Raw genomic sequence first — 21,500 nt, 5'->3', positions numbered from 1 at the left:
AAATATCCCCTTTGGATGAATTATTTCATCGATAAATTAAATTCCTGCAACCACACTAACTGGCACTTATATAAGAATAGAGCCGTCGTTAACTATAGAGGCTTTCCGAAGCCTTGTTCTGTTGTGGGTCACTTACGGAGCATAGCTGAAAGCTGAAGCAGGGGAAACTATAGGAAGTAGACGGTTAACAGCAGGGGGAATCTATTCGCCACTAGCCTAATATATATATATATCTTTAGGAATCCTATTAGGGTAAGACCCTTGAGGCTGAGGATTTAACCCGTTAGTCGGAGGGCTAGTCCGGGGCTCCTGTACAGGGCCTATTGCCGGGAGACACTTTCTAAGACCCAAAGACGCTTCAGAAAAAGATGTGAATGATACACTACAATTAAATTATCATATGAGATTGCATCAATACTCTACTTGTGTTGTTTGCCTTTTCAAAAGCGAAAGCATGATTTGTGAAATAGACATACATTTCTTTGAAACATACTGCAATAACACACTTTAATTTTACACTTGATCTGAAACTGTTCTGACATTGTTTCTGGCAACACAGGGCTATACAGTACATTTGATTGTTATGGCTATAATAAGGAACAAACATTTGATTAGGGATTTTCCACCCCAGACATTGCTTCATTTAGGTACTGTAACTGCATGATAGCCGATTACAGAACAATACAGAATGTTTTGCATATGCAGCGATACATTATTTGGGCAAAGTCAAGGAATGGGGGAGTTGTCATAGGTACCCATTTATTTAAGTCTCTCAATCTTATCTCACTACTTATAATAATAATAATAATAATAATAATAATAATAATAATAATAATTTATTTGGTATAGCGCTTTTCTCAGTACTCAAAGACACTATATTTCATGGAGAGAACAATAATAGATTGAATTTGGTTGCCATGGTGCCATAATGGCTGCCTGGTTGTTTAGCTTGTTTAGGTCTCACTAATATTACCACTACCTAGTCTTAAGCCTGCACTTGTCACTCTTTCCAGTTTTATGCCATCAACACCTGCTTAAATAAAGGTGAAGTAAACAACTAGCACCAAATGTAGACTTTTTGCATGGGCCTTTCCAATTTCCGCCTAAGTTAATATTATTTTGAAATGCATAAATATGAACGTAGTATCAACGTAGTATATGAAATAAGAACGTAGTCCTACACATAACGTAGTCCTACACATACGCATAACGTAAGCGCCTTGGACCCTGATATTCTCTGCTTGCAGCTATAGTTCCCTCTTGGTTTTACCAACATAATAGAACCCACATGAACATTTCAATACATAAACCACACATTTTGTTCAACATGTTATTCTTTACTGACCGTAAACCCTTTTCCAGTGTGGAAATATATATATAACAGTATTTCTAGTGAGTGTGGGTTTTTCCCTTCATAAATGAGCTCTTTTAACCCTGCACCCGAAGAAGTTGTCAGCACGAGTTGAGTACACCATTCCCACGCTTTACAGCAATGATATGACACCTATATAAAAGTGATTCATTAGTAGCCAACTATGAGACATGATACGCTGAGAAGGGGCAATATATAATAGTAAAAATACAGAAAGTTTCTGTAGGCAACTACAAATGACTCGCTGGATACGGCAGTAAGTGATAATATAATCTAACATTTCTGAGTTGTATATTTATTATATTTATAAGTTGTATATTATAAACTAGAATAATATTAATAACAGCATGTCAACATGACAGCTTACTTTCACTGATCCATAGAATGCTGTGCAAGAGGCAACCAACAAATGCAAGGAAAACCTTGAATTATGACAATTAATTTAATCTACAGTACAATACAATATTTTCGCCTCCCAGAGCTTTCCGGCTATTTGAGTAGTGCTGCAGCACCGCGTAGGGCGGTCCGCTATTTGGCTCCTTCTGTTCTTACAGTATGTGGTGTGGGGCTGGGCGATATGGCCAAACGTGTTATCACGATATACATTGCCCTGCGTAAGTAATGGGACAGTGAAGCATTATTTCTTATTTTGGCTCTATGCTCCAAAAGTTTGGATTTGAAATCAAACAAGTACTATGCTTTTATTTGATGGTATTTGTGTACATATTGGTTTAACCATTCAGAAATTACAACACTTTTTAGACATAGTCCTCCTATTTTAGCCCACCATAAGTGATGGGACAGATTTATCAAATGTCCAAATTAAGCACTTATGTTTTGTATTTGGTTGACAATACTTTCTTCTTGGCTTGGGCATGTATGGCTACCACTGGAACTGGCTCACTTGTCTTCATTGATGATAACTGGTAACTGCTGATCGCAACAGCAGGATGAATTCTGAAGTGTACAGAAACATCTCAGCCCAAGTACAAGCAAATGCCTCCAAACTCATTGGATGGCGCTTCATCATATGGCAGGACAATGACCCAAAACATACTGCCATAACAACTTGGGGAGTTTTTCAGAGCCAAAACGTTGAAAGTTGTTGACTGGCCATGTCAATCTCCAGATTTCAATCCTATTGAACATTTCAATTGCTGAAGAGGAGACTAAACAACAACTTAATATGGCTGCAATACAGGCCTGGCAGAGCATCACCAGAGAAGATATCCAGCGTATAGATTCTCAGCTTTTATTTGAGTGTATTTGTGTACATATTGGTTTAACTATTTATGTACACAAATGTATACATTGTCCCCCTATTTCAAAACAAGTATTGGGACAAAATAATATTATGTCTAAATTAAGCACTCATGTTTAGTATTTAGTCACATACAGTGCCCTCGGAAAGTATTCGGACCCCTTCACTTTTTCCACATTTTGTTGTGTTGTGACTCAATTTAAAATTGATTAAATTAAAAGAATTTGCCATCAATCCACACACAATACCCCAGAATGACAAAGCAAAAACAAGTTTTTAGAAATTTCAGTTCAACAATGGTGGAGAGGAAAAATCGATGGGACAACATCATCTCAGTCACTCTACTTTTCGAAGACACTGTATGCTTTGCATGCAATAACTGCCTGAAGTCTGTGACCCATTGACTAGACGCTGGGCGTGTTTTTTTCATTAAATCGTTATTTTTGGCAGGGGAGACTATGGTCTCTTTTCCTGAGGAGCTGCCCCCTCAGTTAGAATTTTGTGCCCCCTCAGTATTGTGCCCCAATAATTTTTACAAATCTGAAACGTCTTTTGTGTATTTTTTATCCACTCCACAAAGGGTTAACTGTCTCCAAAAACAACGCTTATTTGATTGGCTTAGGCTGGACTCTGGAAATACGCTCAGTTTCCGCTTTGCTTGTTGGTCAATCTGATATGAGTGTGAGGTGAGCCAGCCACTGGCTGAATGAAAGCCAGGTGCCTGGGCTGAAGGTATTGTCAGATCGTCAGGAGCCCTGCTTACAAACATTAAACAGATCACAAATATACATTTAAATTACAAACATAATACAATTAATTAATTACATATCAATTCTGAAGTCAATTTACACAATATAATCAATTAAAACATGTACATTCCTTGGATGACAGGTCTTAAACTGACTATAATCTAATTTGAGTACATTTTGAAGGTCGTTCCAAGTAATCGGGGCACAGAAACTAAAGGCTGATTACCTAGTTCAGACTAAAAGCCTGGAACTTTGACAGTTAGCCAATCTTGGGACGTGGTTTGGTACTGGTGATTTTACAACTGCATGTGGTTTTTGAACTGCAAGTGGAGAAGGAAAGTGAGGTGAAATGGAAGTTTCTGTAAAAGAGTTGCCAATGTTGGGCCCTTCTACAAGACAGGCATGGCCATCCTACAGATTGATATAAGGTACAATGATGAGTATGAAACCCATCACCAATTATAAAACAAATCTTCTCTAGTGATGCTCTGCCCGGCCTGTACTACAGCCATTTTCAGTTGTTGTTTGTTTTTAAGGTCTTTTTGCCTAAAATATTATTTTCAGAAAATTAAATGCTTGTTCAATATGGTGTTAAAGTGAAACGTCACTAGTTACTCTCGCAATAGCTCTCTCTCTACATGCATGCGGGCCATAGCTATTTGAGTGATAACTTTGTACTATTGAGAGGTAAACTGTGGGCCTGTAAGAAAGGATAAAAAAATCCTAAACTTCATTCCGGGACCACTATCGAAAAGACGCCTCCAAGATCAAGTTCAAGGTATGTGCGGCATTGGTAAATTTGCAAAACCCCATTCTGAATGGTCTTTATTAGGGTTATTGTGCTCCCACACTGTCTTGGTGACCCTCACCCCACCTACCCCAACTCCTCTACAGTGGGTCAGGGGCCTAAGAGCCTGACCCAGGAGAGTCAAATGAAGGGTATCAAATAGTAAGTCATGATAACCACTACTAAAATGTTAAAATGCTATGAAATAAAGTTTTTTTTTATTAAGTGTAGAGTGGGTGGTCAAATTCTCTGTGTGGAAATTAAATTCATATTCTCAAATAATGTTGAAATAAATTATTCTAGAACACACATTTTGTATTGTATAGTTAGTTTTTTTTAAATTAAGTGTAGAGTGGGCGGTCAAATTCTCTGTGTGGAAATGAAACTCATATTCTCAAATAAATAAATGATTCTAGTACACATATTTTGTATTGTATATAACAAATTGTATATAATTAACTTTTAAGTAATTGATGACTTTAATAAATTTGAAATGAACTAGTGTGAATGTTCAGATGATCAGTCTTCCTTAGTCTCAATGTACTGATCACAGTCCTGTAATAAAGAGGGGAAGGAGATGAGTATCAAAGAACGGTTCCGTCTGCCCACCAGAGGTCGTCAGAGTTCGCCCCCAGAGACTATTGGACCACAGGTCTTTTTGATCTCAACTAATTATTAACCTCTCCTTACGAGAGGGTGTTTTCTGTTGTATCTTTGTCTTTGCTTGGAAAACGTGTGTGCTCTAAAACCATGTGCTCTAGCCTGTTGAGCTCTTCTCTAGTTTGTTTTATCATTTTCTCAATTGTTCCTTTGTTAGCCTAGACCTTCTCTAGCGACCCTTTGTATGTTACTGTGGATACACAAAATGGCCATTAGGCTTGAATCAGCATTTCCTTGTTGCCTCATCTCTGCGAGTCCCACAGTACAAACCTCACATTATGGGGATGTTCTCCCTCTCTATTGGATGGCTTCACTTTCGTGATTTATTCCCCACTGTACTGCCTTTGCTGATGACAAGTCATTCTTTCCAAGCAGACTTTTCATGAGATACTTGGGTGACTTTGCTTTTCCTGCATTCTTAAGAACAACACCAAAGTTACTGGCGCTAATGCAACATCCCCCAATAGACATTCCCTCTATGTCCAGTTGTTATTTCAGCTCATCGGTACTCGGGTGATGATGTCACGACAGCTGTTCAGGACTCGGGTGGTGACGAAGTTGTAGACCGGCGTTCTATGGCGTCTCTCTCGGATACAATTATCCCCTCGAATGGACATGTCAATAAAGAAATCAGTCATTTACTGTCTCTCTGGATGCCAGGTGATCTTTGATCTTACCAGTATGCCTGTGGCAAAAAGGGGCAATAAGGGCCTTGGGATTCCACCTACTGTCAGCAGCGAGAGTGCGAAACTCAATAGCAAAGTCTGCAACACTCTGTGAGCCCTGGCGGAGTTGAAGAAATCTGTTGGCTGCCTCGCGTCTGCTGAGAGGATGATTGAAGACCCTCCTCATCTCTTCGGTGAACAGTTGGTAGCTGGAGCATAAAGATGTCTGCTGATCCCAGATAGCCATGGCCCAGGAGAGGGCCCTACCGGTAAGTACTGAAATAATGTAGATCAGTAGGGAACATGGCCGTTCGTAACTCAAAAGCTAAAGAGCACTGTGTCAGGAACACCCGACATTCACCCGGGTTACCGTTATAGCTCTCCGGGGCCGGAATGCACAGGTGGTGGTGGGATTGGGACGCCACCTGACCCTTGCTCTGCTGGATGGCCACGGTGAGGGTTTGCATGCTATTGATCATTGTAGGAGAAGTTGTTTGTGCCTACCGACCGTGGCTCCTTAAGTTGCCAGAGCAGCTTTGTTCTATCTCTGCTGGGCCATGTCTTGGTTAAATCTTGCTGTAATGGTGGTTCAAGTAGACCCAGAAAGCAGGCAGGACTCAGAGTTGCAAAATCAAAAGGAATCTTTACTTAGTTTACTCACAGGAAAACACAGGTACATTCATAAGTGAAAACTCAAGATCGAACATAGAGTGATGGACACGCCAAGCTTATAAAGCCTAAACTAATTAGGTGCAGGTGTGGCCAATTAACAAAATGAGGTGAATAAGAAAAACAATGAAAGAGTTTATGGCGGCCTCTGGTGGCCAGTGGAGGAAGCAGCAGGTTTAGGAGGACCAACATTTTATGTTTTAGGGAATATATGTTACAGAATTTAGTAATGCGAGAATACATTAGGCCTACTTCAATATATTTGTAGAGGATATATTGGTGGTATGAGGGATTATCCCCAACCACTGCTGTGCCATTTTGATCAAGTAACAGTCTATTTTTGCCTCTTGTTAATTTTTGAATGTGAAATAGCTCATTTGCCCACTCTCCTTGACAACCCCTCAGAACACTTCCATTTACTGCGTCGCCACACCAAATTACCAAAGCGGTCTTTGCACATGGTTTTGTGCTGTGCACTATTTAGCAGAAGCAAATTGGAGCCCTTTGTGTTGGAGATTATAGTCAGTGTTCTATGGGTACTGTATTTCACAAAAAATGTGTGAAAAATATCCTGTATGGAATGAATGCACAATGAAAAGATTTGAATATAAGAGTACTATTCAGTGTTACCAGTTGGGAGTTTTGAAGTCGAGCACATACTAAAACATTTTTGGAAATAGGAAAAGAACTGTAACAACAATTGGGTGTTGGGCTTTAAAATAACACATTGAGTACAAATAGCAATTGTTTTACTGGTGCCAACAGTTATGATGAAAAAAAGCCCTAAGTGGGCACTCACCACATTGAGGAGCATTATCATGCAGAAGTTGATGCACACAGCCGTACCAGTTGTTGCCACCTGAGAGTTATTTCTGATGAGCGCCCAGCCAAAGGCAGCGAAAGTGCTGACTGTGATCACACGATAGATGACGATACCAAAGACAGCAGCAATCACCACCAGGATCTGAGAGAAACCAGGCGCAAGGGCACTGAAGTCAGGCAAAGAGAAGGCATCGAGATCAAGGGATCGACAAAGGACAGGATTCAGAGGGTCGGATTCAATGTCTAATGTACATCACATTATAATTAGGCTCTGGAAGACGGAGACAACATGAGGGGAAAAAAGGTAATAATAAACAATGGCCATATTTGGAAACCTCAGTATTAAAGGTGGTATGAGGAGAATTATAGTTTGTGGTCCTTCGAGTAAATTCCTTCTCAACTCAAAAATAGAGTTCAAATGGCAAATATGTATTTTTTCAAGTTCAAACATTACATGTTAAGGTCCTGCACAGCAAATTTGACTTCCATATCAAAAACGTATGGGTAAACATTAGGTTACCTACTTTAATTGTTTACAATTAAAATGGTAAAAAAGAAACAAAAAGTAGCTTTCGTGTTAACCACAATTTCTCAAGCCAGCAGACTGACAGGACTGTTTAGGCGAGTTCCTCACATCTTTGATTGACAGATTGTCTTGTGAGTTGTTCCCCTTAGGTCCAGTAGAATGTTATTTAGCTGCCTGTAACGTTAACATATTTGTTTGTAATGTCTCTTATGTAAATGTCTGCAGAATTTCTGTTTGCAGTTGGATGCTATAAAAAAAGTAACTATGAAGCTAGCTTTGTAAAATTGTTAACAAACTTTGTGCTAATAACGTTAGCACAATAAAAAGTCTGACGTTTGTTCTTGCTTGCAAATACACTATGCTATCAAACAACAAAATAACTTCAGCAACATCATTTTCTTACCATTGTATTCTGAACAGTCTTGCTGCATTGTACCACGACATTCTAAAAACCAAATATAGTTCCTACTTCAGAGAACAGGCAGTACTTCATAACCAAATTATCCCTACTCTAGAGAAAAGGCTGTGCTTAACCAAATTATCCCTACTCCAGAGAAAAGGCTGCGCTTAACCAAATAGTCCTTTCTCCAGAGACTCACCATGAAGAAGATTCCAGATGCGGACATGATGAGTCGGCTGTATTTGTCTGTGAAGGCCTGGTGAAGCTCAGGCTTTCCAGATATAGGGTTCATTCTTTCCTTCTTGGAGTATTTGGCCTCAAACTGTGGACGGATTTCCTCCTGCAGCACAAATACATTTATTTTTTATTTATCCTTTATTTAACCAGAGAAGTCACATTGAGGTTTTTCATCTATTACATCTATTGCATCTATTACTATTACGCAAAATGTAGCAGGTAACACTGACTACAATTGGAGTGTATAAACTATGACGCCTAAACTACTGTAGCCACTACAGTTAGACCTACAAATTCAAGGTTTAACAAACCCACAGACAAATATGTTCACATCCTTGATAATATTGGGCAACTGGCTGTGCTATTTATTTTCACTGTTAAAACATAATGAACCATGAACAAAGCGAAAGAAACATGATGAACCATGAACAAAGCGAAAGAAACATGATGAACCATGAACAAAGCTAAAGTGTGTAAGGGAAACTCTAGTATCTATTTTCATATTAGAATTTGAAGAGGCATTCTTTACCACAGAAGATAACTGTTTTAAGAGGACACATTTGTTCATTGTTGACCCTGTGTGCACTATGTGCACCTTAGCTCCCCATTAGCAGTCCACATATTTACTGTTAATTAACCACCAGTCGACTGTTTCGCCGCAAGGTTATTAAAGTTTGCCAGCTAAATATTAAGAGTAACTTTAAGTCTCTGCTCGCAATCATAACTCTGCTGCCTGACTCAAAGTGAAGAGTGTTTCCAGTTATGTTGACATTCTGTAGTTTATGACGTATGGACTTTCATAGCATATTACGCAAATGGAGCTATGCATAGAAAGCAAACGTCATGATGATGGTGGTGAGGGTATCCTTACCTCCTCCTCCTCCCAGTCAATTAGGTCCCAGTCATAGGCAAGGACCGCTCGCCGCCTCTTCCAGAATTCAAGAAACACAGTTGCTGAAACACACACAGTTTAGCATTTGAGAGTTGTTTGGGCTAGATGAGAAAATTTACATCAGTGGTGGACCCTGTGTACACTATATGTCCTGAACAAATCCTGTTTTCACATTGCAAAAAACCCCAAAACGGTGCCTTTTGGAGGGAATATATTGCCGGAACGCCAGCCTACCCTTCCATAACATCAGTGACTCGTCGATGCATAGGTCCTTGTATGGTACAAAGACCCAACTGAATGCTGATGTCAGGCTGGTAAGGACATGTCTTACTTTGTGTAAGGGGTCATTGAGGTTGGCAGTGGCATTGTTGACAAAATGCAGGCATTGCAGCAGCATTAGGAAGTGGTCAAACAGAGTGGGGAAACAGAGTGGGGAAACAGAGTGGCGAAGAAGGGAGTTGCAAACATGCTTGAGTAATCCCTGAGGGAGTTCTTCCTTACTATTCCCATGAGAAGGACTGCCACCAGGAAGGTGTAAATCTCGCTGATCGTGGTTCCCACCCATTTAGCCAGCTTTCCCTTCACTCCATGCACTATCTTGTCCTGTAGCTCTAAGGCATAGCGGTTGGTCTCCTCCACTATATCTCCCACCAGCTTGTCTATCAGGAATAGCTTGAAGCACTCTGCCTAAGAGTGAGATGGCAGGCGGACTTGCACTCCAGACTGGGACTCATCAAAAAGATCAGCAGGGCCGGGGGGGTTAAATGGCTGGCAGCCGTCCAGCTGTTACTACAGACCAACTCAACATCACCTACTGTTGGTCTGCCTCCATCGCCACCAGTATCTACAGCAGGACCTAGGTCTTCGTTGGTGGGAATGGGCCCCTCAGGCTCAGGGTTGTCAATGGCCGCAAGGTTGGGGGGCAGCTCCTCACTGTCAATTGTCATTGTCATCCTCACTTGAATACTCTAACTCATTGTCAGAATAATGAAATATCTCCAGAATTTCAGCATCTGTGAGTTGTCTCTTTCTGGAAGACATTTCTATGATTCTATTTATTTTAGCTTAGCCTAGCCTAGCAAAACAACACTGAATGGCTCTGAGTGTTATTTGGTGACATGCTTGTCTGGGTGTCCACGTAAAGTCTGTCAGACCAAAGACTGAAAAACTTCCCGGAAGATATGAAAAGTGAATGATTGGAGTGACCCATCTTGTCATCTCGTTTAACTTTTAGTTGGATGCGGAAAAAACAAACATCTCTGTGTGCACTGACAATAGCGATCATTGGATTACTGTTAACTTTTGAAAAGTGTTTTAGTCAATTATTTCGATCACTGGTAAGCTCATTTGTGATGTGATACATTGCAAATTGTAATCGCAACTGTATAAGATAATTTATATTATATTATATTTCCCCAGAGCTAGGATGAAATAGCGTAACCTGATTTAGCCTCCTTTTATTTTCCAATTTTGATGAGAACTGTGTTATGCTGTTGCTACTTCTGTGCATGTCTGAAAGTCTACATCAATAAAATAAATTGCTGACATTGAGGACATACAGTTGTAAAGACTGTAAAATGTTTTTGTGAAAAAACCGTGTGACAGCCCAAACAAAAATCATCTTAGCAGCGCGCACAAACAATAACTACTATGAGATTATTTTTCAACTTCTTGAAAGTGTTGTGATCACTGATAAGTTCATTCATTGTGTGATACATTATATGGGCTAGTGTGTGTTTCATTACTTTTAAGAAGAGAATGTGGTTTTAGGTGTAGCTGTTTTGCCTGAAATAGGAAACTGGTTTCTGGTTTTGAATAGGGCCCTTGCTGGCTCACTACATTCAGATAAAAACACACTGTGCCTTCCCCCAATCATACTGTTCACAGCTATTTGGTGCCAAGTTCTGCACTGTAAAAGTTCCTACTGATTTTACATTTTTGTCATTCTTTAGGATGTACTTTAGGATGTGAAATACAGTAGGTAATTCCACAAACAAACCACTGCTGCCTTCTCAATACTAAGACTCAAAAAGAGGGTAGGTTCTCCTGTACAAAGTCCTTACAAAGGTTAACCTATTGCCTGCATGTTTAACAGGGTGTCACCTGACTATATGTACAATCTCTTTTCAGTGGCTCGTCTGAGATCGGTAAGTAGTAAAACAGAAAAAAAGGTGTTTGTTTTTAGGTCCAGACACTTGTTCTAAGACCAGTGGCTAGCGATCTGTTTTTGGTAAAAAAAAGTTTTTTGGCAGAGACACAAGGGAAGACGCTTGAGAGAAATTCTAATGAAGGGATTTCAATAGATAGCAGAAATACTGTTTACCACATAAACTTAGGTAGGTTGAGAAATGTCATGTTTGTGAAAGTTGGAGTTGCACTGAACATATGCATTTCAAACTCATGGACATCTAAACATTACAGAATCTGGATGCAGGCTGTTGTGTATTTTGTTCAAATATCTGTGTCTTTATCTTGTCGTCTGGACAGTATATTTCTATTTGTATATGTTAGGCTGCAAAAGGAATATCCTCTTTGAGATAATGATGTTTTATGACTGTATAGGAATGTTTAGGAATGTATGTCGATTATGAAATAAGTTCTCAGATCAGCTTTCTCTTCTCAAATTCTGACCTAGATATAAGAGGTTAATACACAAGACTGATACTGGACTGGTACTAATAATAAACTTTTGCCTATGTCGACATTGTAGCAATATGTAATTTAACTGTTGCTACAAACATTCATATGTTGTAAAACAGTGGAGACAAGTGTTATGCTGTTATGAACCCAATGCAATGAGCTATGCAAAACGTCACAAACAAACATTACAAAAAGTTGCCCAAACCAATCTGTAGCTAATCATATTAATGATATCATTAACTGATTTTATCCAAAGTGACTTTGTATTACAAGCACCATGATGCAGACCTGGGTTGAAATAGTATTTGAATCAGGCTGTGCTTGATTGAGTTTGCCTGGCACAATGGAACCAATGGAATAGTCTTAAATGTGCAAACCTGGTCCATCTGGCACACCAGGCATGGCTCAAGCAAACACTCAAAGTATTTGAAACTTTCCAACCCAGGTCTGCCATGATGTAGCTCACTCTGTCACATTTATATTGATTTGAAAACTAATGTTGATCCATGTGCACTGTCCCTGTCAATTACATGAATAAATCAACAGCCATCAGAATGGAATGTTACTGTGTGTCTTGACCAGGGTTGGTTCTGGGCCTGTGTCTGTCAAGGTGGTGATTGATGGGGCTTCCCCACAACGAGAGCCTCTCCCTAGGCCTCTCTCAGCCAGAGGTCAGGGTGTGGGAGCCAGAAGCTGAACAATCTGCAGGTGACACACATCTCCTTATGGTGATATGGCATGTTACAGCGGTACTGTATATGTGTTTTGTTAATCTTTTGCTTACTTCGAAAGTCATACTACAGTGCATGATCTTTTTGTATATTAGCATATGTGGCTAATGTTAGCATCCCTATTGTGATCAATACAATTGGTAAGTCTTAACTAAAATACATCACCAAAACACCATGCAAACATTTCAATTCAAACTCTTGACCTAGAGGTTTTAATGGGTCAGAAAATGTGGACCCGTTCCTATGCGAACCAAAATGGACCTGTGAACAGCTAGACCCAAAACAAGCTCTAGCCCTGACATGATTAGACCCGAGTGACAAAACAATAGGCTAATGTAGTGAGTTGTGCATTATAGGCCATACAGCCTGACTGTACATTTTGGGGAACAAACTTTGTCCCTCTCTTAATAACATCCGATGAGACAGCCTGCCTGTTGTGCCTGTCAGTAGATTAATAATTTCTAGCTTGGTAAGGAAGGCCTCCATGAAGAAGACTCTTTGAATGAACAAAATAATATTATGATAACAATTTAAAATAATGTAAGCACATACCAGAGTGTGCCAGAGCACATGCCGGTGCTTGAAGAGGCAATTTATGCAGGCACCCATAAAGTTGGAGTGAATGAATGTGGAATGACGAACACGTGCGAAGACTAAATATTATGATGTTATGGTTTTCAAATGTTTGTGGTTATGGTGGACCTGACCTCTTGAATAGGGTGTCATTTCAGATATGCTTTCTGTGTTCCCCCACAGAAAACAATGCCATTGTCGTGCTGGGAGTGTTGACCTTTATGTTGCAGTTCTGTCTAGCTTTGCTCTTCCTGTTGAAGTGTTGGAGTTACGATGGCAGAATACAGCAGGAACTCAAAGACCCATTTACTGCAGAGAAGCTCCTCACAGCAGGTAAGACTCTTCTAAGGATGTTGCTTTTATAGAGTAAGAGTAAGAGTAATATTCGGTTTTCTTTTCTATCTGACAGTTAATTGATGACATGTTGTTTTTAGAGCAAGGTGCTGTGCAGCTCCACTCTTGTTCATCACAAACTGCCTTCATTGTGGGAGACACATTTGATGACCAATCATAGTAATTATTTCTTGAAAATTTTGGGAGCGCTTTCTCATCTGTTCGAGTTATGTCTTCTAACCCTAACCCTAAGATAGAATTTAATTGCTATCAGAAAGCATTGCTTTCCTTTTTTGTTTAATTTTTTAATCCCTACTGCCCCCTCCCCTGATTGCATTCATCTGAGTTCGACTAGGCTACTGTAACACTGTTATATTGAGCTCTGTGAAAATCAGGCATTGAGTGTAGGCTAAGTATAGGCTACTGTGATACTGAGTATACGCTGGTAAAGTGATTGCTTCATAATCAAAGAATACCATGACAACAAAGCTGTCTGAAGACAAACATAGCAAGTTTGTATTAGAATCTCCATAGGAGACTGTAAACAAGACTGTAAAGCTATTTTAGATATCGTTTAAAGAGTGATAACATATTTATATTTGATATTTGAGACATGTACTGTACTGTGTACTGGGACAAGTAACATGGCTCACGTGACCACTCGCTAATATCTGAAAATCGATTTATGAAAATAAATCTTCTAACCTGCGCAGTTTTTCTCACTGTCTCTGTTTCTGTGATGATAGCAAAAGTGAAATAAGTGACACTAGTCAAATTTATGGTAGAATCAAGGTTGACAGCCAAATATTACCATTTTCAGTTTTGCAGCACTGAACGTTTGTTTGGGTGTCTCCAGTGACGTTCCACTTCACCAGCGTATCACCTTGATGAAATAGTATTGCCACAGAATAATGGACTGTACAGAAATATTTTTCGATAATTTCAACTAATTTCTGGTACCAGTCTACTCGGCAACACTTGATAAAATATGGATCAAGTGAGTTTGAGTCGAAAGCGGTGTCTTACCAAATGTTGATGGCACTAGTAAATATCAAAATATAAAAAACAAAAAGGTAATGACAATTGAGACAAGAGGCCAGATAGAAAAGCTATTTTGAACTGGTGTCACCACACCATTTTTTTTTATATTTTAGTTATATTCTTCAAGAATAAATGGCTATATATTGTTCATTTAAAAGTCCAAAAATGGATTTCCCCATATCCAGATTGCCCCTTTAAGTTAAACAAGACTCCAATTTCTATGGACGGCATAGCAAATCAAGGCCATGGCTACATATACCTGATTGTTATAGGCTGCTAGTCCGGTAAAACTGTAATGTTATCCCTAACCTTAACCCATACCCTAAACTTACCTTAACCAATCGTAAACCTAATCCTAAACTTAACCAAGATGATTCAATCCAATACTCACCTGAATAGTATAAAATGAGTGCGCTACCTATTGCACCACTGTGAGCCACACCATCGAGCTGAAAATTAGGAGTTAACGAAGGTTGGAAGAATAAGGAAGTAGTAACATAGTAACTACTGGAGGAAAAGTGGGGAATTTGAAAATACTGTACATGCCCGTACAGGTAGCCAATTTGTTTATAAAACATAGCAGCCATGTTTTCACTGCCATGATTTTAAATAGTGTTGTCAGGATCTCACTACATTTGTCCAACTTGAGACTGCACATGTACTGGCCCTGCCTGTTGTCATCTACCTCTGCCTGCTTTCAAGTCGGCTTTTCATGTCAAATCACATCAATATGACATACAGGTTTTTTCTTTCCACTGTTGTAAGAAAATGTAAGAAATACGGGATGATTAAATTCTCCATCTTCTGTATTCCACGCATGCATAACGGCTCTCCAAACCTATTTTTCTATAGGTTTCATGCATAATTTACAAACCACAATATTAGAGCGATTCAAATCTACTTACCTTGTTGTAGAAATTTAGACAAATATTTCACTGATCTCCGTAATATTCTGAATGCATTTCTCCATATATTTTAATCGTATGCCACAGCAGAGAAATTGAACTTTGAACAAATCCGTCAGTCACCCAGTGGGTGGGATTTTGGGCATTGAATTAAATGTATTAAATATGTCAACTTAAAGAGCATGTTGCACACTGTAGTAAGATAGGTCTGAATACAAATATCTCCAAAGTGGATACTGTAAATTCAAATTCAACTATGTTACCAAAAATGTGCCAAAACTTTTGTCAATTGGGCACCCTCTGTAAGGAGCCTAATTTACATCAAATAATTTTTTGGGGGGGAAAAACACAATTTAAATATGCATGATCACAATGGCACACTAATCTCTATTTTCCTGGCAACGCATTTTGGTGCATTTTCCATCTGCTGTGGGGGGTTTGTGAATGAGATGAATTTTCTTCCGATTATTGCGACAGTTTAACAAGCACAAAAGAAGCCCTGCAATGCTTTGGTGAATTTGCTTCTCAGTGTAAAGATAAGTATATTGGGAAAAGTTTGTAAACAGCTGCTTTAATACAAATGTCTTTCATGTGTTTCAGTACCTTCCATTATCCATCTTCCAGGGGACTTGAAGTGTGGGAATCAACAGAGCTACTGCCATTATGATGTGGAGGTTGCACAATCTGCTGCTCTGCACTCACCTGCTATGTCTGGATCCTACTGCTTTGATGATAGGGCCTGCACCGATAGTCTATGGAAACCTTTAATACCCTGGGACCTTGTGAAGTAGACTGAAGTAGACCTAGAACACTTTAGGTTGGCATGAATCCATATTTGCTGCCAAATTAATGAGAACATTTATCTTAAAATGAATAGTATTAGTTTTAGTGACTTCTGCTGGTGGTTATTGTATGAATACATATGAGGGACCATTATGATATGTCTTCCAAAAATAGTTAGCCTCTTGATGATGCTTGGACCCAAAACATTTTTAGCAAGGGGTGCCTTTTTATGTCATGTTTTTTATACCGTAAGATTAAACAAAAAACATATTTGTGGCATATGAGGCATATGAGGCATATGAGGCATATTGTTTTGGTGATCCCTGGTAACATGCATTTCTTTTAACATATTAGAATTATTTAATTTCACAATGATTCTGATCATTAGACTTCTAACATTTTCACAGGAGAGGGCACCAAACTAAATCACAATAAAACTTACCCCACACAGCCATGAAAACAGCAAAGAAAACTGTTGCTCCATTATCAAAAAGATGGGTGACCTAAAGCCAAGAAAAACATAAGAACTCATCACTTTTGCTCTAAAACCCTTTTAACGTCCTTGATACTGTCAGAATGGGGCCAGCCTTTTAGCCAATATGCTAGTAGTCTCTGTGGGCTTTTGTGATACCCACTTGTTTCTGCACTGAAACATGGAAAAGTGATGACATTTTCCAGACTTGCTTTACACATCAGGACAATGTGTATGAAACATATGCGCACATATTCATTGCTTGATCAACCAGGAGAACTTTGTATCTATTGTACGAGTAAAAAACTGCAGCGATCTACAACGGACTACAATTAAGTGATTGGTTACAATGTTCTATTCAGATCAGTGACTAGCTGAATAACTGCAAAAAAATAGATGCAGTCTAAAGTGAGTATGTTGAAACGTCTAACTTTTCCAGTGTAAAGCTCAGAAAACATGGTGTGTATCGACATGCATTAAGATCAAACACCTACTGTACACAACTTAGCCCTGTTCTCAGATAGCTTAGGAAAGCAAATGAGGATCATTTGCCAAACGTTTTCTCCAGAAGCAAGCTCAAAAAGTTTACCTGCTAATTCTTTGTTGTTGTAAACATGTTAGCTTTCCATAGTTATAGAGAAAATGTTTGGCATACAATATCTTTCACTTTTTATGGATATTTGGCGTCATACTGCCTACATACTGTTTGGTCATCAAAACTATTTGGACAAGACCAACACTGGTTCTGGATAGCCTGTGTGCCTTATTTTTTTCCTGCCTAGCTCAACACAAAATAACCAAATAATAGTTGTATTACACTGTGGCACTCAAGCATTTCAATTCAGGAAGTGATTTTAATTTCATTTTGAACATTTTTAAATCACTGAAAATAAATAAACCCTAACCCTAACCCTATTTGCAATGATTGAACTGTAATTTCTATTTATGTCCTGAATTGAAATTCATCTCAACATCCTATGACACCAGGGAAAGCTAGTGGAGGTAGAAATCGGAGGACGGGCTCATTGTAATGCATGCAATGGCCCTTGACTTATTTGAATAATAAGTTTACCTTAGCATAGATGCAGCTGTCTGAGAGTCTCAGGTAGGGGCAGTACTCGTCACATATGGGGCACATGATGATGTCACTGGCCCGGCAGATTTGTTTACTGTAGAATCACAGATAACCTTTAGTCTGAGTCAGTACACTCATTAGTAAGTATTTGTGTCTGGCAGTGCACAAATATCACAATATCATAAAAAAACATCTATACATTGAAATAATTCCATGAAAATAAAACATTTGTATGTTTGACATTTTGAAATGTATACATTTTATTAAATGTCTTGTTTTTACCATTTTTAAAAGCCATGTCAGGGAGGCTAAGTGATTAAATATCTAAAGGTAGGCATTTTTTAGGGTGATTTTAGACCATCTACTAAAATGACTTTATTTTGATGTTTTGACACACATAGGCTTTGCTATCTTAATATTAATACTACTACTAAAATGTCATTATTGTAGATTTGTTTAAGTAGGGTGCCAGGAAACATTTTGTAAAATGCCTTAAATTGACATTGTGAAAGCCATATCACAAATGCATAAACTTTGTATTAAAATGTTTTTTCTTTAAATGCAAATTCAAGGTGATTTTACAACATATATATCTCAAATCATAATTTAAAAAAAAATCCTGTCTAACGTGTTGGCTTAATCATCTTAAATGCAATATCTGACTTTAAAGATAGATTACAGATGTTTATTGCTAATCGTTTACCTCTTGAATTGCTTGGTAGAGCACTGATCCATAATTCCATTGTCTTATGACAGATGGCATCATTTCTACGTGACAATTAGAGCCTCCACCGACCTGTCCTGTAGGACGTGGAACCAATTTGAAGATCTGAAGATTAAAAAACATCACTGATAAAATAAGATCCTAATTTGTGATACTCATGCGCTCTCCAATTGCTTTCTATAGGATTGCTACTTATGTTACCAAACCACGAAAACTCAATATAAATCGGTAGTTACTGTTGTTTGAAATCAGTTAAAATAATGTATAGGCACTGTTAAGTTTGCACAACTGCTAGTTTCAAGGTCTTGGATTTGCTGTAGAAAAACATGAAAATAGATTTATAGAAGACAGATTTATTGTTTGAGTTACGACTAGTCTACACATTGTAACCGGCTCTTTTGGGATTTTAACATATTTCACTAGGACAACATGTTTTCTACCCATTTCTCTTTGTTTTAAAGGTGAAATCATAATCATGCGCTCTCCAATCTCCAATTTTACAAAATGTCTCCTGGCACCCTACTTAAACAAATCTACAATAGTGACATTTTAGTAGTAGTATTAATGTTAAGATAGCAAAGCCTATGTGTGTCAAAACATCAAAATACTTTTCATGCCTTAAATGATAAGGTGGATAGAGCATACAGTTTGAGATCAGTTGCTAGCCTGCTCACAACTGCACTAACTGTAAACTCACTGGCTAGCTAACTGGCCGTCTGGAATTACAATTTAGCTATCACAGCCTGCTCAGTATTGGGAGTTGAGACACGAATTTGGTTAGAAAACCGAGATTCTCAACAGTCATCAAAACTCCAAATATGTTTAGGGGCACAAGCGACTAAAAATTATGATTCAAGTCACATTTATCAAGTGATAACTGGGCCACATTCACATACCGGCCAAGGCACGGTGCTTTCATGGCAAAGATAAGGCTTAGGAATGGCAGCCAGAGCCGACCCACTTCTAGCCCAAGGAACAAAGTTGTACTTGAGCCACATCAGGATGCCGGTAGAAAACAGACATGGACTAGATATGGGCTGTCATTTCTCTGCTGACTGGGTATAAGTCTACATAAAGACATTGTAGTACAGATCGTCCACAAGATCACCAGAAAAACATCTGATTTTAGACATTTTAATTACAAAATATAAGCATAACGGACATGGCTTTTAATATGTAAAAAATATAACATTTAGTTAGAAAATGTACATTTTCACATTTCAAAATTTTAAACATACCGACATTTTTAATTCAAGGAATTAAGTCAAAGTATAGACTTTTTTGTGAAGAGATTGGGCTGATCAGCCTGCGTCAATGCTGCCAAATGACTAACATACTGATAGGACTTAATTTCATAGTACCGAAATTACTAGGCATTTAGTAAAAATTAGATGGTAAAATTGTTTTTTGGGATTCACCAATTGATAGTAAATACTAGGCAAATATCAATGGAAACAGTAACGTAAAGAGAACAGTACCACAACTATTCATTTAGTGATAATTTGGCTTTCTTTCCTTGTAACTTTCATTTCCTTGACCACTGACAGGAAATGAGATGAGAGGTTTACACCATTTAGCCTGCACCCACCACTAGGATCAGTAGTCATGAGGGCAAGGAAAGGAGACATTGAAAAGCAGCTAACAATTTGCAGAACATAGAAGGGGGATTACCTTTGTGACAAACCAGATCCATCCCATATTTCTGACATTGTTGCAATGTCTCTCAAACAGAGGTGGCACATTTTATCAGCAGAGGGCTTATGTGGATATAGGCTTTTATTCCAACCATGCATGACATACCAAATACAACATATCAGAAAGTCTGCACCCACGTAGGCTCTCTACTGAAAGATCAGTCTCCCTGGTTCTAGAATTTCATGTTTGAATAAACACCTTACAAACCTCAGAGAGCACTCACCTATTAGGCTATGATACGACCAAGTTGGAACCAGATGGAAGCGTCCTTAAACGTTCTGTGAACATAAGCTGTTAGCTATGTAGACGCTGTCTGAGGTCGGATGGGGTCACATTACCTGACCTGGCAGTGTTCGAGGGTGAACAGTCCATAGAGGAAGACCATCAGTCCAACCAGCGCTGCGGGAAACAGCATCCCAGTGTACCAGCCTAGCCAGGCAAAATACAGTCCAATCTTCTCCCCGAAATACCGCCTAAGACAGAACCCAAGGGACAAATGGAAAGGTAAACAACTAGAATAAAATAACAACACATTTGTCAGGCCAATGAATGGTACTGGTGCTCAGCTTATGGCAGAGTTCTTGGTCACACTTTAAACTAAATACAACGTTAAATCTGTAAGTGCAAAATGGCAGACACACAGTAAATAACACAGTAAACATTGTGTTACACTTAAGTTAGCAACCAGGAAGCCAGGTAAGTTACAGGTAAGTTGCCTACAAAAGTGTAGTTTATAGGCAAAACTATTTGGGAAATAGTAGCATGAGGTTATCTGTGCGGTATGTATCTTTCTCCCTATGCAGAGGACTATAATACGAAGCTAGCAATAAATTTTCAGGATTGCTTTAGTATCATTGGGCCATTTCAGGACCTTGATGAAGGATTCCTCAGTGGAGGAGTACTCTTGTTATAATTGATTGTTGTCTGTAAAAAATGTTGTATTGCCAGTGTAAATTGTGTCCTTTTAAAATCTTGATGTAAATAATAGTGATGTGTATATATTTTGTAATCAGGAAATAAATAAATAAATTTTAAAAAAATGTGTAAATTGTTTGTAATGTAGGTTAATGCCATGTCATTTTTATGTAAAGTATTGTAATGTAATGTATCCCCTGAAAAAGAGACATTGGTCTCAGTTGGACACCTCTGTATAAATAAAGTTTATTATTATTATTATTATTAATAATAATAATAATAATAATAATAATAACAACAACAATATTTATCCAAAATGCAGACTTTATGCTGAGCTGCATATTTTTTCTAAAACAAGGTTATACCCCACAAGGTATACCCCTTCATTTTTGGGTAACCTGAAATAGGGGGACTATGCATAAAATGTGTTGTAATTTCTGAATGGTGAAACAAATATGTGCACAAATACAAGCTGAAAATCTCAACTTTAACCTCATAGTTATTATTCATTATCTGATTTCAAATCCAAACTACAAAAAAATGCTTCACATTACTTATGCAGGGCACTGTATA

The 21,500-nt window shown here is 38.4% G+C and overlaps 1 protein-coding gene across 1 annotated transcript in view; it reads right to left on the bottom strand.

Annotated features, from left to right (window-relative positions):
• The window catches only part of LOC310820249 (anoctamin-4-like), a gene marked incomplete at both ends in the record, with an annotated part of 89,269 nt that overhangs the window by 22,336 nt on the left and 45,433 nt on the right, over positions 1-21,500 (bottom strand). Inside the window, 6 exons of the mRNA XM_083691831.1 lie at positions 6,963-7,127; positions 8,111-8,251; positions 9,020-9,102; positions 16,489-16,549; positions 17,591-17,687; positions 20,351-20,485. Of these exons, the coding sequence (XP_083547957.1) occupies positions 6,963-7,127; positions 8,111-8,251; positions 9,020-9,102; positions 16,489-16,549; positions 17,591-17,687; positions 20,351-20,485 (682 nt within the window). The remainder of the gene's footprint in view (positions 1-6,962; positions 7,128-8,110; positions 8,252-9,019; positions 9,103-16,488; positions 16,550-17,590; positions 17,688-20,350; positions 20,486-21,500) is intronic.

The sequence above is a fragment of the Argentina silus genome (genome assembly GCF_951799395.1).
Source record: "Argentina silus genome assembly, chromosome: 20".
In the NCBI taxonomy this organism is placed as follows: domain Eukaryota; kingdom Metazoa; phylum Chordata; class Actinopteri; order Argentiniformes; family Argentinidae; genus Argentina; species Argentina silus.
This window is presented reverse-complemented; position numbering and strand designations above follow the sequence as displayed.